At 41.2% G+C, this 13,457-nt stretch overlaps 1 protein-coding gene across 1 annotated transcript in view; it reads right to left on the reverse strand.

Moving 5' to 3' along the window:
* LOC117289097 (poly(A) polymerase beta-like) overlaps positions 1-13,457 on the reverse strand; it is a 139,678-nt gene that overhangs the window by 12,669 nt on the left and 113,552 nt on the right. The window contains exons 15-17 of the mRNA XM_033770060.1: positions 4,067-4,472; positions 1,622-1,759; positions 475-621 (exon numbers count right to left, since the gene is read on the reverse strand). Of these exons, the coding sequence (XP_033625951.1) occupies positions 475-621; positions 1,622-1,759; positions 4,067-4,472 (691 nt within the window). The remainder of the gene's footprint in view (positions 1-474; positions 622-1,621; positions 1,760-4,066; positions 4,473-13,457) is intronic.

Raw genomic sequence — 13,457 nt, forward strand, 5'->3', positions numbered from 1 at the left:
ATGACCAGTGTTTATAATCGGTTGTGAGCGGATACTCCGTGCTAGTCTCGGTTTAAGACGTTTCTTGTTACAGGCGATGCAGGTGCTGTCGGTGAGTTGGCCGCGCTGTGTGTGAAAGGAAAACAAGAACGTGTTGCACCAAGACTATACGTGCATGCGCACGAACGGAGCCGGAAACTGTCGGAAATAGAGGCGTCTCAGTCATAACAACGGAACACACGGAAACAGTTTTGACAGAGTTTCTTACTTTATTACGCCTTTTAACCAAAAAGGCATTTATGAATGGAAATAAAAGAGTAGTGACTCGTTCTTACACGGCCGTTTAAAACCTTGCAGGGTCGTTGCCATGTGATAAAGGCCCTCGCCTTCGGCTCGGGCCTTTATCACGCGGCAAGACCCTGCCGGTTCTTAACAGCCGTGAAAGAGTGAGTCGCTACCCTTTTATTCCCTTATTATTGTTTAATCTACTTTAACCTCATCATCCTCCAAGTCTGCCTTGGCCCTCTTAGGTGGTGTTTGAACAGGAGAAGGTTCAGGAGATGACGGCCTTTTAATTCCATATCCTTCCTCTGGCGTTCCTCTTCCTGAATCAGTGGTGCTCTCTAGGGAATCTAATATTTCCTGTTAAAGTTTAATTGACAAATGAATAAATCAACAACATAGCCATTACAGATGTAGGTCACGGTGTGGTGTTACACATCTCCCTGCTCCTTTGGTCAAGGGAGCAGCACGTAATCCACAAAAACCAAACCTAGGCTGTGAAACTATGGGAGGAGCCTGTAGGCACTATACGCATGATGTGAAGTCCCTTGAGAGTGTTTCCTGTGCTCACCCTTTATGCTTGGTTGGGTGTTGGGTTTACAAGTTCTCTTGCCGGGTGGTCTGTTCACAGACTTTCATTTCACTTTTCATGGTTGAAAGTCTTTTCATTTGAAAACTAAGCAAGTATCTCTCAAAACACTGACATTATAAAAAGCTTTCAAAAAGAGGTAATAACAGGACGGACAAACTGAAAAACCCAGAGTGTTTTGTGAGTGCCGTTTTGTGTTGGGGCTGGCATCCTGAATGTATTGTATTGCACAAAATAACAGTCAAAAGTGGAATTTTTGTCACGCAGTTAGACAATTTCCTCTCTAAAAGCTCTTTAAAATTTGTCTTTTTGGGTAAGTAATTTAGCTCTTCATTTAAAAACATTTCTGGTTTGTTCTTTCTCTCAAACATGCCTGTGTTAGGAGCAGAACACTCATTTTAATTGAGAGACAGTATGTCTTATCAGCGCCCACGCACTCCTCTAGGTTTGCATGATGAACTGTGTTTACAATTTGCACAAATGTTTACAGGTAAGATTTGAATTATGGAGCTCTAAAAATGTTCCGCCCCGAAAACAATGCCTCATATCTAGGACTCTCTCTACAAATGTGTACAGTACAGAACAGAGTAGAGCTAGCAGATTACTTGCTGGGAAATGTAAATGCTCTCTGGACATTAATCAACTGGTTGTTCAATAATGTTTAAACGCCTCATCTGAAACCTGCGGTTTAAAAAAACCTACCAATAAGAATAATAAAAGAACAGTTCTTTAGTCACAGTTTCTGTCATAAATAACACACTCTGAACTCACCGGACTCTTGCATGGATTTACAATTCTCAATGAGGGAGATATTTCCTGTGACAGAGGCTCCTTGAACAAGACGGAGCCCTCTCCCGATAAAACTGTCCCTCCTTCAATTTGTCCTTTTTCCTCTTCTGTTAAAGTTTCCTGAGAGGTTTAAAGATCGATGAGTACTTTTAGTTTTTAAGCCTGGGGTTCCCACTCAAAATAATAATAATATCGAAGTCTTATATGTAGCGCACGTATCTACCAAACAAGGTACTAAAGGTGCTGAGTATACATGTATACAAACTTTCAGAAACTTTCACCGTATAAGGGTTTACAAGGTGCTACTATTATTATTACTATTAATGTGGAGAGTCCCACTCATAATAATTGTTTTCTGTGTTCTCTTGATACATTTTTTTATTTTTAGTATTCAATAATATTAATGTATCTACCAACAAGGTACACTTTTTTTTAAATAGGTTGATTGAAGTTATGAATTCTGAGACCCCAATCATGTACATGTAGCACTTTATAAGGGTTTACAATGTGCTATGGCGCATTCAGCAGCCACAGCCAGGAACACCTGGGCAAACCCCTTCTCTTTTCAAAAAGTCTTCTTTTTCTGGCGTTACACAACACACAGGGCCACACATAAAGAGATCACATGGCCATGTCTAATCGTGCAATATAAACACATTGACAAGTGTTTCGTTATACATGTACATGTGGTGCATAAGCTTATAATGCATGATGCTAAATTACTTGTAATGTGATCAACTCTCTACAGTCATTTATGTTCCCCGACCCATCCTAGTTAGTTTGTTCTTCTTTTGTCCTAGTCTCATGTAAAGCGCTCTGTTCTCAGTAGAGCGCTATATAAATGCTTCGTATTATTATTATTAATAGATACTGATACTTGATGAAAAACATTTGATTATACAGAACTGGGAGGCGAGGAGTCCCAAACTAATCTAACTTTAATAAACACTAGAGAATATTTGAAAAGTTGCCCAACTATTGAGGGTGGGGGAGTAGGTTGGACTAATAATCACACCAGAGCCTGTATAAGTGATCAAGGTAAAGTGGACTAATAATCACACCAGAGCCTGTATAAGTGATCAAGGTCAAGTCAAATAAGTGAAATAAGTGAGACCAATACATGGCCTCTAATGACATCGACGACCATTTTCAAGGATGTTGCATAAACATCTTTCAGGCAGAATCACCAGAGAAAAAAAGTTAAATTCAAAAGTTCCTTTCCCAACCACCCACTAAATTAGGCAGCGATTAACAATGTCCACCCAATCCCTTAATTTCCTGGTCCGGGACATGGCGCAGCAGACAGTGTGGACTGGTAATTATGCTGTGTACAATGTTTTGAGAATGAGTGAGCAGAAGACGGTGCTTGTCTTGCATGTTATTGAACTTCTGGGACCATTGTGGTCCTAACCTTCTTGAGTTTTATGTGGGAGAGATTCTGTTGTCAATTATTTTAGTTTAACTTAGGTTATGGCCAAAAACAATAAAATATGCTGTTGGGAATGTAATACAAAGTGATAACATGAAAGAAAAAATCAATTCAACAAAATAATGAGGAAAAATCTGATAAAAAGATTTGATCCCAGTATCCGGTTACTTGCAGAAAATTTAAAACTTTTGCCCACTCCGATCACAGAACTTGTTTTGATTACGCGATGATAATCACCAGATGTTTTTGCTAGATGCTGAGCCTTTTCATTGCAGTCATGGTCGTTGAGGGTGTCAGCATCCTCTATAAATTCAGCAGGCAATAATTTTATGATCGTACGACCAATGCATGTGTACGCGTTTAAACCAGCTTTAGTGGTTACATATTATTCAGGCGTAGATTCACAAAAGGGTTTTCTGAAAAGTTAAGATCAAACACACATCCTTGTCCCAGAATCCTAATTTTTTTCTAATAATATTTCACAAATTATTTGAGAATTTGTTATAAAAGCTAAACTCATTTAAAAAACCTGTAATGAGTATTTTCGTCGTTCATTTTTTTTCATAGACCAGTTAAAACAAAGATTTCATTTCAGAAAAAAAATATTGTCCTTCGTTTGATGTGTTTACTTGTTTCAAAGACTTGCACAGTCTATACCAGACACAACTATTGTGGACTGGCAGACGAGCATGGCATCAAAATCAGGCCGCGCCACGGGAAAATAGAATGCGCCGAAGATCACCTCAGGCGCCGTAGTTTTAACCATAGCAATCGAAGCAGTCAATATATGTACATGTATATGACAATATTGAAAGAAGTACTCTCTGTACGACCCGCACAATTATTGCAATCATTGAACTGCACCCACCTTCAAACCATGTGAAAACATTTTGTTTTGAGTTTTTGAATTCAACGAATAAAAGTAACACAAATAAATATAATAAACAAATCTGTTATAAGTTTGTACTTTTTTTCCTGACATCAAATTAAGATCTTACCTGAGCTTTGAAAAATACTTTGGTAGGTACAATGACTGGTCTTGAATTTTTGGATGAATCATTTTCCTGACTACTGTTCACACATGTATCGCTGTTACTTGTGACCTGAACTCCTGATATACAGTCTTCAGAAGCATGTTCCAGTGACACAGCTTGACTACTCATGGTCTTTGTTAGCAGAATTCCTCCTTGGTTTTCTGAGATCCTACCATAGAGGAATTCATCTTCTGTCATATGTTGTGGACTGTCAAGGGTTGCAGCGTCAGTACTTTGGCTTGGTGTTATTAAATCCCTTTCTTTGGGTTGGATATCAACTGACAGAGTACCACAAGGTAAGTCAGTGTTCTGAAGAGATTTCTTTTTGAACTTAAGGATGGTGTTAGGCAGATAGTTGGTTAGCTGCTTCCTGTTAAAAAACATCAAATATAAAAGGGAATTAATAATAAGTTTTATGTTTTCTTCTTTTAATGGTTTTCAACATTGGATTTAGCCAGTGGGTATTGGCAAGTTATGCTTGACGACAAGGCCAAGAAGAAATCGGCTTTTATTACCAGGAGCAGACTTTTATCAATGGAATGTGATACCATTCGGGTTATGTAATGCACCAGCGAAAGACTGATGGAGAGGATATTCGCTGGTCTACAGTGGGACATCCTATTACTATACTTGAAATCAGTAGGGGAACAATTACAAAGACTGGAGGAAGTTTTTCGGCGATTACGCATGGCGAACTTGAAACTGAAGCCAAGGAAATGTTTCTTTTTTAAGGAAAAAGTCGCCTACTTGGGACATATCATTTCACATGAGGGAATTGCAACGGACCCAGACAAAGTGAAAGCCGTCAACGATTGGCCAACCCCTGCCAATGTTCGAGATGTGAGTAGTTTTCTGGGACTTGCGTCTTATTATAGGCGGTACATCAAGGGTTTTGCAAACATTGCTCGTCCCTTGCACCAAATGATGGAAAAAGATCACCCGTTCAACTGGACTGTGGAGTGTGAACAAGCATCTTAACAGCTCAAGAGCATCCTAACCAAGGCCCCGGTGCTAGCATATCCGGAGCTGGACGGTGAATTTCTTCTCGATACGGATGCGAGCAACACCGGCATAGGAGCAGTGCTGTCGCAAATGCAAAATGGATCAGAGAAAGTAATTGGGTATGGAAGTCGAGCTTTGAGTAAGCCAGAGAGGAATTACTGCGTGACAAGAAAGAACTATTGGCCGTAGTCAATCGACACTGACACAGAGGAAATGACAATCACCCCGCTATTGACCCTAGAACAGCTGCAAACAGCCCAAAAACAGGACGATACTATGGGGCCCATAATTCGAGCCATGGACATTGCATCCCCAAGGCCAATGTGGGAGGACCTATCTACGGAATCGGCTGCGTTAAAAACATTGGGCGCAGTGGCAACAGTTAAAACTGCGTCAAGGAGTGTTAACGACAAAATGGGAATCAGCGGATGGGAAGGTAACCCGATGGCAAACCATCCTTCCCACAATTTGTTGACAACAAGTGTTGAGAGAACTTCATGATAGTAAAACAGCTCGACATCAGGAAATGAAGAAAACACTTGGTAAACTTAAACAGCGGTACTATTGGACTGGAATGAAAGCAGATGTGCGTGCCAAAGTACGACAATGCCTAACTTGTGAAAAGCACCTCCTAAAACAATTAGAGGCCCATTACGTCAGTACATGGTAGGCGCCCCGATGGAAAGGATTGCCCTAGATGTCATGGGACCCCTCCCAAAGACTTCACAAGGAAATATCTGTGTTAGTTGTGGGCGACCCCTTTACAAAATGGATTGAGGCATTGATGCATTACTGGACCAGAAAACTGACACCATAGTGAGAACTTTGCTAGAGGAATTTATTTATCGATATGGATGTACCAAGGAAATACACAGTGACCAAGGATCAAATTTTCAGTCGAACATCTTCCGAGAAGTGTGTAAACTATTAGGATTTATTGAGCGTTTCAACAAGAGTCTAGCAGATTTAGTCGGTGTTTTGTTGCAACCCGATCAAAGTGATTGGGATGAGCAATTAGCATATTCGATGATGGCTTATCACAGTGCGGCTCTAGATAACGAATAACCCTGTTTTATGATGATGGGCCATGAAATTAATCTACCTTTGGACGCCATGACTACACTTCCTCAGGGTGAATGTGACCCGCTCAGTACTGACTACGTGCAAGACTTGCATAATAAGATTATCGCCTCCCATGATAGAGCTCGTCGGAACATCAAAGTGAGTCTGCAACGTCAAAAGTGCAACTATGATCGCCATGTAACTAGTTATAAGATACAACAAGGACCATATGTGTGGCTGAGAAATACTCTACGAAAGAAGGGGCTTTCCCCGAAACTACAAATGAGATGGACAGGACCATATCGGGTATTGAACAAGCTTTCCGCTGTTACTTTCAGAATACAACGAACACCACATTCTAAACAGAAGGTGATAAACTACGACAAGTTGAAAGTCTATGAGGGGCCCCCCATCGCCAGGTTGAAATGTAAGCGGCCCCCGGATGATACGGATCATAACTTTAACGACCAGCATACCCGAATTGAGCCGGAGTCAATTCCAGTCAAAAGGGGGGAAAGAGATCGTGGTAGTCAAGATAACGATAATTGTGTACAGTCAAAACAAAATTAGAGGTACCCTGGGCGCTGTAGGAGGGAACCAAAGCATCTAGAAGATTACATCCAAGAGTAACTTTCAAATAAACAATGGAAAATAAGGCATGCAAGAGGAATTGCTATCTTAAATTAACAGTGACCCCGACCATGAGAAATGAAGTTGAAGATTCGGCCATACGATTGGACAAGAAGCTGTTTTCTAGTCAAATGATTGGCCGAAGATTACATTAACAATAGCATTGTTGTCAACCTGAATAAAGACAAAACTACAGGAGACAAGGGAACATCTACTACTTCGAGCTACTTTTTTTTTGGGGGGGAGGGGGAACCGACCAACTTGAGTTAAGAGAATTGAGCTGCCTACCGTTTCGTTTGTGAAAAATAATTGGAGCTTCTCAACTACTGATTTAAAGACAATTTGAGCCACCGATTCAATTGAGCCACCAATTTAATTGAGCCACCGATTCACAGAAGGGATGGCCCAATGGGAGGACAACAGGGATGTTTTCTTGCTTTTATTACTGGATTCGCCGACCTACCAAGACCTGGTAGAAGATTTGGACAATGAAATCAGCGAGGCACCGCTGCCAGAAGAAGATGGTTCACCGCTACCCAAGCCGGCCGGACTATCACCGGAGGAACCAACCACATCCACTGCCCTGAGCAGATACGGGGGCAGGCAAGAATATGAATGCCCTCCGTCAGGTGACGGACAAACGACTGCCATCATGGACCCCGTCCACGACGTCCGAATCATCACCAGAACCAACAGCCCCAGCCCCTTCGAAGGAAGAGTCGTCTTCTCATGACACGGAAAGTCCGGCAGCATCGCCAGAGGAGCCCCGACGTCGGGATGGAATTCAGGTGACCACAACGTTGGACCGCTTCTGGGAAGGACGACAACGTCAATGCAGTTCTTCCCTGACGAGTAAGAGACGTTCTTCCCTGACGAGTAAAAGCCTCTTGATGTCTGTAAATACTATAACACTTAATCATTTTATATTCTTTTTGTATTCACATTATGCATATGCCTTATACTATACATGTACATACTCTTACGTTAACCATCTTATACTATACACGTACATACTCTTACGATAACCATCTTATACTATACATGTACATACTCTTACGATAACCATCTTATACTATACATGTACATACTCTTACGATAACCATCTTATACTATACATGTACATACTCTTACGTTAACCATCTTATACTATACATGTACATACTCTTACGATAACCATCTTAAACTATACATGTACATACTCTTACGTTAACCATCTTATACTATACATGTACATACTCTTACGATAACCATCTTATACTATACATGTACATACTCTTACGATAACCATCTTATACTATACATGTACATACTCTTACGTTAACCATCTTATACTATACATGTACATACTCTTACGATAACCATCTTATACTATACATGTACATACTCTTACGATAACCATCTTTAAAAAAAAAAGGGAAAACAAAATGAAAGGTTAGCCTGTTTTCCGTTGTTGCCATATAATCAAAATTCAGTTCGCTTCCTTTTTAAATTTTTCATGTGCAATTGTGGGCTTTACAATAAGTTGCTTTTATAATGATCAAGTGGAGCTGTACATATTTCTATGGCAAAATAACTAAACCAGTCCAGCGCTCTATATATATATATATTTTTTTTTTGTTTTTTTTTGGGGGGAGGGGGTTGCTATGTTCAAATGTACTACATTTCATACACTTTGGTTATTGTTGAGAAAAACTGAACCATAAGCTTATGAAACATTTAAAAATCATTCCGTTTTGGCATTACTTCTAATTTACAAATCAAAGAAATGTGTATTGAAAATCTTTTTATGCTTTTAGTCGTTTTAGCATGTGTGGTAATTTTCAGAAGTAATCGAGAACAATCTCATGTTGATTATGGTACTGATTATAAATGTTTTTTCTTTTTATACTCAGTGATTTTACCTCAGTATTTTCTGATGTGGAACTAATTTTCACTTGTTGAATTTTGCTATACTGTAGGCCTATTACTTAAGTTTGTTGTTGAGTATTTATTGGACGTACATGTATAACCTTTTTCTTAAATAACTACCTACTTAAGCATTGTTTTCTGCGTGTCACTTGAATCCCCTAAATTGTTATTGTTCAGGGGCTTGCGCCCCTTTAACTATTGTTTGTATTAGATTCACCGAGGTGGTAAGCTACACCCTCAGGTATGTGTTAATTAAGAAGCTTAACTTCACATCCAGGGAAGAGTATCATGTTATTTAATTGCACCACCACTTGTAAACTTGGGACCTAGATTTTATGAGTACAGTGTATGTCATAGTTATTTCGGGTTGTGACATAATGGAAAGATACTAAATTATTACACCACCTTTATGATATACATTTGTACATGGGCAATGGGTATTTTTTTTCTATAAAAGGGTTTACATGTAGCTTTGTAACTGGTTGTGATTTTCCATGTAACCCGTACGGAGTAGTTCAGAGATGCCAAGTCCAGAAGCCAGCTATGCATGAGATTTTTAAAAGCTCACCACCCCCCCCCCCTTGGAAAAAAAATTGCCAGTTTAGAAGGCCTTTCGAAATCGCCGCCCAACTTTTTGTTTCTTTTCTTTTTAATAAAATAAAAAAAATTGCAGAAATTTAATTGTGGACAAAAAAGTGCTCCAAAGTGCATCAAAAACCTCTTCAGAATAATTAAAACTCACATGAGGTACACAGGGGGTTGTTCTAAAACCCCCTCGACCCACGACCCCTCGACGTCCGCCCCGTGTTCGAAGAATGTCCCAATTCCGAATTCATAAAATGTCGCTTTACGGCCGAGTAAGAATTAAGTCCCCGATTTAGAATTCAGTGTGTGATCCGCGACGCAACTTCCTTCCACGACTAGGCTTGACTTCAAGTCTGAGAGTGCGGTTATATTTATCTGCATCAGCCACACAGAATTGGGACTCTCCGCTTCCGTGCACACTTGGGGACCCCATACACGTCCGTGTGGCCATTTGGTCGGTCGGGTCTACAACCTTGAGCTCCGCTTAGATGGTAGTACCATGGAGGAATAGTACACAGGACCGGAGCGATCGGCCGGAAATGGGTCTGCCTGATCATCACGTAATGAGTTGGCCGTAATCGTATTCGGGCAGTACACGCAGGTTTCCAGTTGGGATAATAATCTCGGATCGGCCAAGAGATACACACGTGGAAGTGCCGCGTTTTTTTAAATATGTACAGGCCCGATCTCAGCAGCCAATCACGCGAAGTTTGCTTCGTGCATACTATGTGTGTATGGTCCGTCTCGTACGCTGTGTTGTTGTGATGTGCGAGGCATGGTAGTCGATGTCAGCATACAAAATTGTGTGCATGATTGGCTGAGGCTATGAACTGTGGCAATTTCGGTGTACAGAAAAAAAGATCGCACAAAAGTCGATGGTCGAGGGGGTCGCGGGTCATGGGGGTCGAGGGGGTTTTAGAACAACCCGTACACAGGAGATGTTGATGGTTAATGTGAAAGTACGATTGTGTCAGATTATTTCCTTCAAAAAAATCCACTAAAAATGATGTCCAAAATCCTCCGCTCACTTCTTCTGCCTGTTGTGTCTTCGCTAGTGGAGCTAAATGAATCGGGAAAAACTTGTGCGCAATAAGCGTTTTGCGCTCTGCCAAGTTTTAGCTTAACCTGCTGGGAGAGCAAAAGCGTGCGCAATCTGCAAATTTGCCCCCTGTTTGTACAGCAGCTCAAGTTGATGATTCTGATAAACTGCGTGCAATCTGAAGATTGTGCAAACATTGTAGATTGCGTTTTTTGTACACGAGCGCGATTTGGCAATGCATTGTCGTAAAAAAAATTTTTCCCGGTCTGGCCCCAATGCATGAGAAAATAGTTGCTGTGCGTGTGAGCGTGAGACAGAGCCCAAATGCGTGAGTCTCACGCCTAATGCGTGAGACTTGGTAGGTCTGGTAGTTCTCGGCCTCTGTGGTCACCACTGACGATAATATACCTGTACTTGTAATTATTTAAGACATAATAAATGGGGCCTTGACTCTTTGTGACACCAGAACTTAACGTTTTGACAGTTGTTACTACTTATGACTTGTCTTTTACTTAATACCAGACCCTGAAGTTTAGTCCAGTAAGATCTCTTAGATTGTGGAGTACAACCGCAGTACGCGTCGCCAAGGCAAATTGGGAACACTTGCGCTACCTTTAGGTGTTTCCCAGGTCTAGTACATAGCCTAACGAACGCTCGCGTCGCAATACACCACAACTCAACTCTTGACTATCAGGACTGCCTGTTACGGACGACCTGTCCCTTGTCATATTTGGTCCACCATCAGAAGTCTTGTGATTAATGCCAAATCCCGAGCTGGATCACGCAAGACCAAACGCCGATCAACCCATACGATCAATTTACCCCCACCATCTGCTCCTAGTCAGCTTGAAGTATGCTTTTGGAACGTCCGATCAATCCGCAACAAAACTCTTTCATTCTCGGAGTACACGTATGTCCTCTAACATGAGGTTGACATCATGGCAGTGACTGAAACTTGGCTCAACAATGAAAGCTCTATTGTCATTGGTGAGATAACTCCAGCACCGATTCCAACCGGACCAAAAACTATGGTGGGATTGGATTACTTTATAAATCCCCACTTGATATGTTGATTCATAATTTTGACTACATAAGTAACACCTTTGAACATGCGTATTTCATTGATAGAAAGTGAGATAACAATATTGTAGTCATCTACAGACCACCTACCTCGACGACAAACGGATTCACTATGTTACAGTTTCTCAAGGAATTTTACACTTTTATCGGCATATATACATGAATACATACATGATAGCCCTGAATTCTCACAAGATTCTGATCGTCAGTGACTTTAACTTACACATTGATGTGCCGTCATGGTCTGACGTTTCTCAATTTATGTCGTCCATGCAAGCGTTTGGCTTCAAGCAACTTGTGAACAGTCAAAAGCACAAGAGTGGTCACATTTTGGACCTGGGGCCAATTTAACTAACGCTTTGCGATGAGAACACTCATCGCAAAGTTTTAGTAAGCGAAGAAAATCTTGCGAAGACTCGTTAGTGGTCGCAAAGTAAAAGTTCATCGCAAACTTATGATACATTGCGCCATTCTGTGCTTAGTTATAGCGGTGTACGTCTAGACGTATAATTTGTCCGTGATTAAGAGTAAAATGAGTAGCGCTACATTATTTTAGTCTTGCGGTCTTTTGCCTGGGAGATTCAGATTGCCGATGACAACTATCAGCGATGCAAAGAGAGCTTAGTAAAAAGGAGATACTATCTGGGTTCGATTATTTTAACCATCATTTTTACAAAAAATGTGTAATGTATTGGCAAATTGAGCTTAGTATTATTAGACAGATATGTCAGAATTTTCATCAATCCCACCGTTACAACAGATTCACGAAAACTGTTTGTTAAAATCTTAAAATTATAATAGAGGCCATAGGCCTATAAATGCCTTAACCCTTTCTAAATGAATGCCTAAACATCGTCCACAATAGTTCATATGCACCAACATGACAACGATTTACATATAATACGCTATTTCATTTCGAGCGACGACCGACGATTTTGTTGCAGGATGTCAAAGGTCACTACTTTTAGCTTCAGACAAAAACTTTATTTAATTTTTAACGTCATCGCAATTGCGATGGCTTTAGTAAAACGCAGAATCAGCGACATTACAATTGCGATGGATTTGAGGTTTGCGATCTCATCGCAAGTGTTGTGGCGATGATCGCAAACATAGACGTTAGTGAAATCGGCGCCTGGTCCTTAGTCGTGAGATAACAAACTTGTTCAGTCTTGTGTTGTCGATGAGAACTCTCTATCAGACCATCACGTTGTTTGTAGCAATCTCCGAATGTCAAAGCCAAAATATCCTGATATTGTTCGTTCTTTAAGGAACTTTCAGTCTATTGATCTGCCCTTATTATCCAAGGAGTTTGCCACTGCCTCACAACCATGCTTCGACGTATCCAACCCCAGTGACTTTGTCTCCGAATTCAACACGGTTATCACAAAAGTGCTTGATCGGCACGCCCCCTTTCAGACTAGTCGCCAGAGCGTCAGGTTGCGCCAGCTGTGGTACAATGCTGAAATTCACGCCACCGGGATAATACGATGACGGTATGAGAGGAAGTGGCGGGATAATACGATGACGGTATGAGAGGAAGTGGCGGGATAATACGATGACGGTATGAGAGGAAGTGGCGGGATAATACGATGACGGTATGAGAGGAAGTGGCGGGATAATACGATGACGGTATGAGAGGAAGTGGCGGGATAATACGATGACGGTATGAGAGGAAGTGGCGGGATAATACGATGACGGTATGAGAGGAAGTGGCGGGATAATACGATGACGGTATGAGAGGAAGTGGCGGGATAATACGATGACGGTATGAGAGGAAGTGGCGGGATAATACGATGACGGTATGAGAGGAAGTGGCGGGATAATACGATGACGGTATGAGAGGAAGTGGCGGGATAATACGATGACGGTATGAGAGGAAGTGGCGGGATAATACGATGACGGTATGAGAGGAAGTGGCGGGATAATACGATGACGGTATGAGAGGAAGTGGCGGGATAATACGATGACGGTATGAGAGGAAGTGGCGGGATAATACGATGACGGTATGAGAGGAAGTGGCGGGATAATACGATGACGGTATGAGAGGAA

This window comes from Asterias rubens, chromosome 1, assembly GCF_902459465.1.
Source record: "Asterias rubens chromosome 1, eAstRub1.3, whole genome shotgun sequence".
In the NCBI taxonomy this organism is placed as follows: domain Eukaryota; kingdom Metazoa; phylum Echinodermata; class Asteroidea; order Forcipulatida; family Asteriidae; genus Asterias; species Asterias rubens.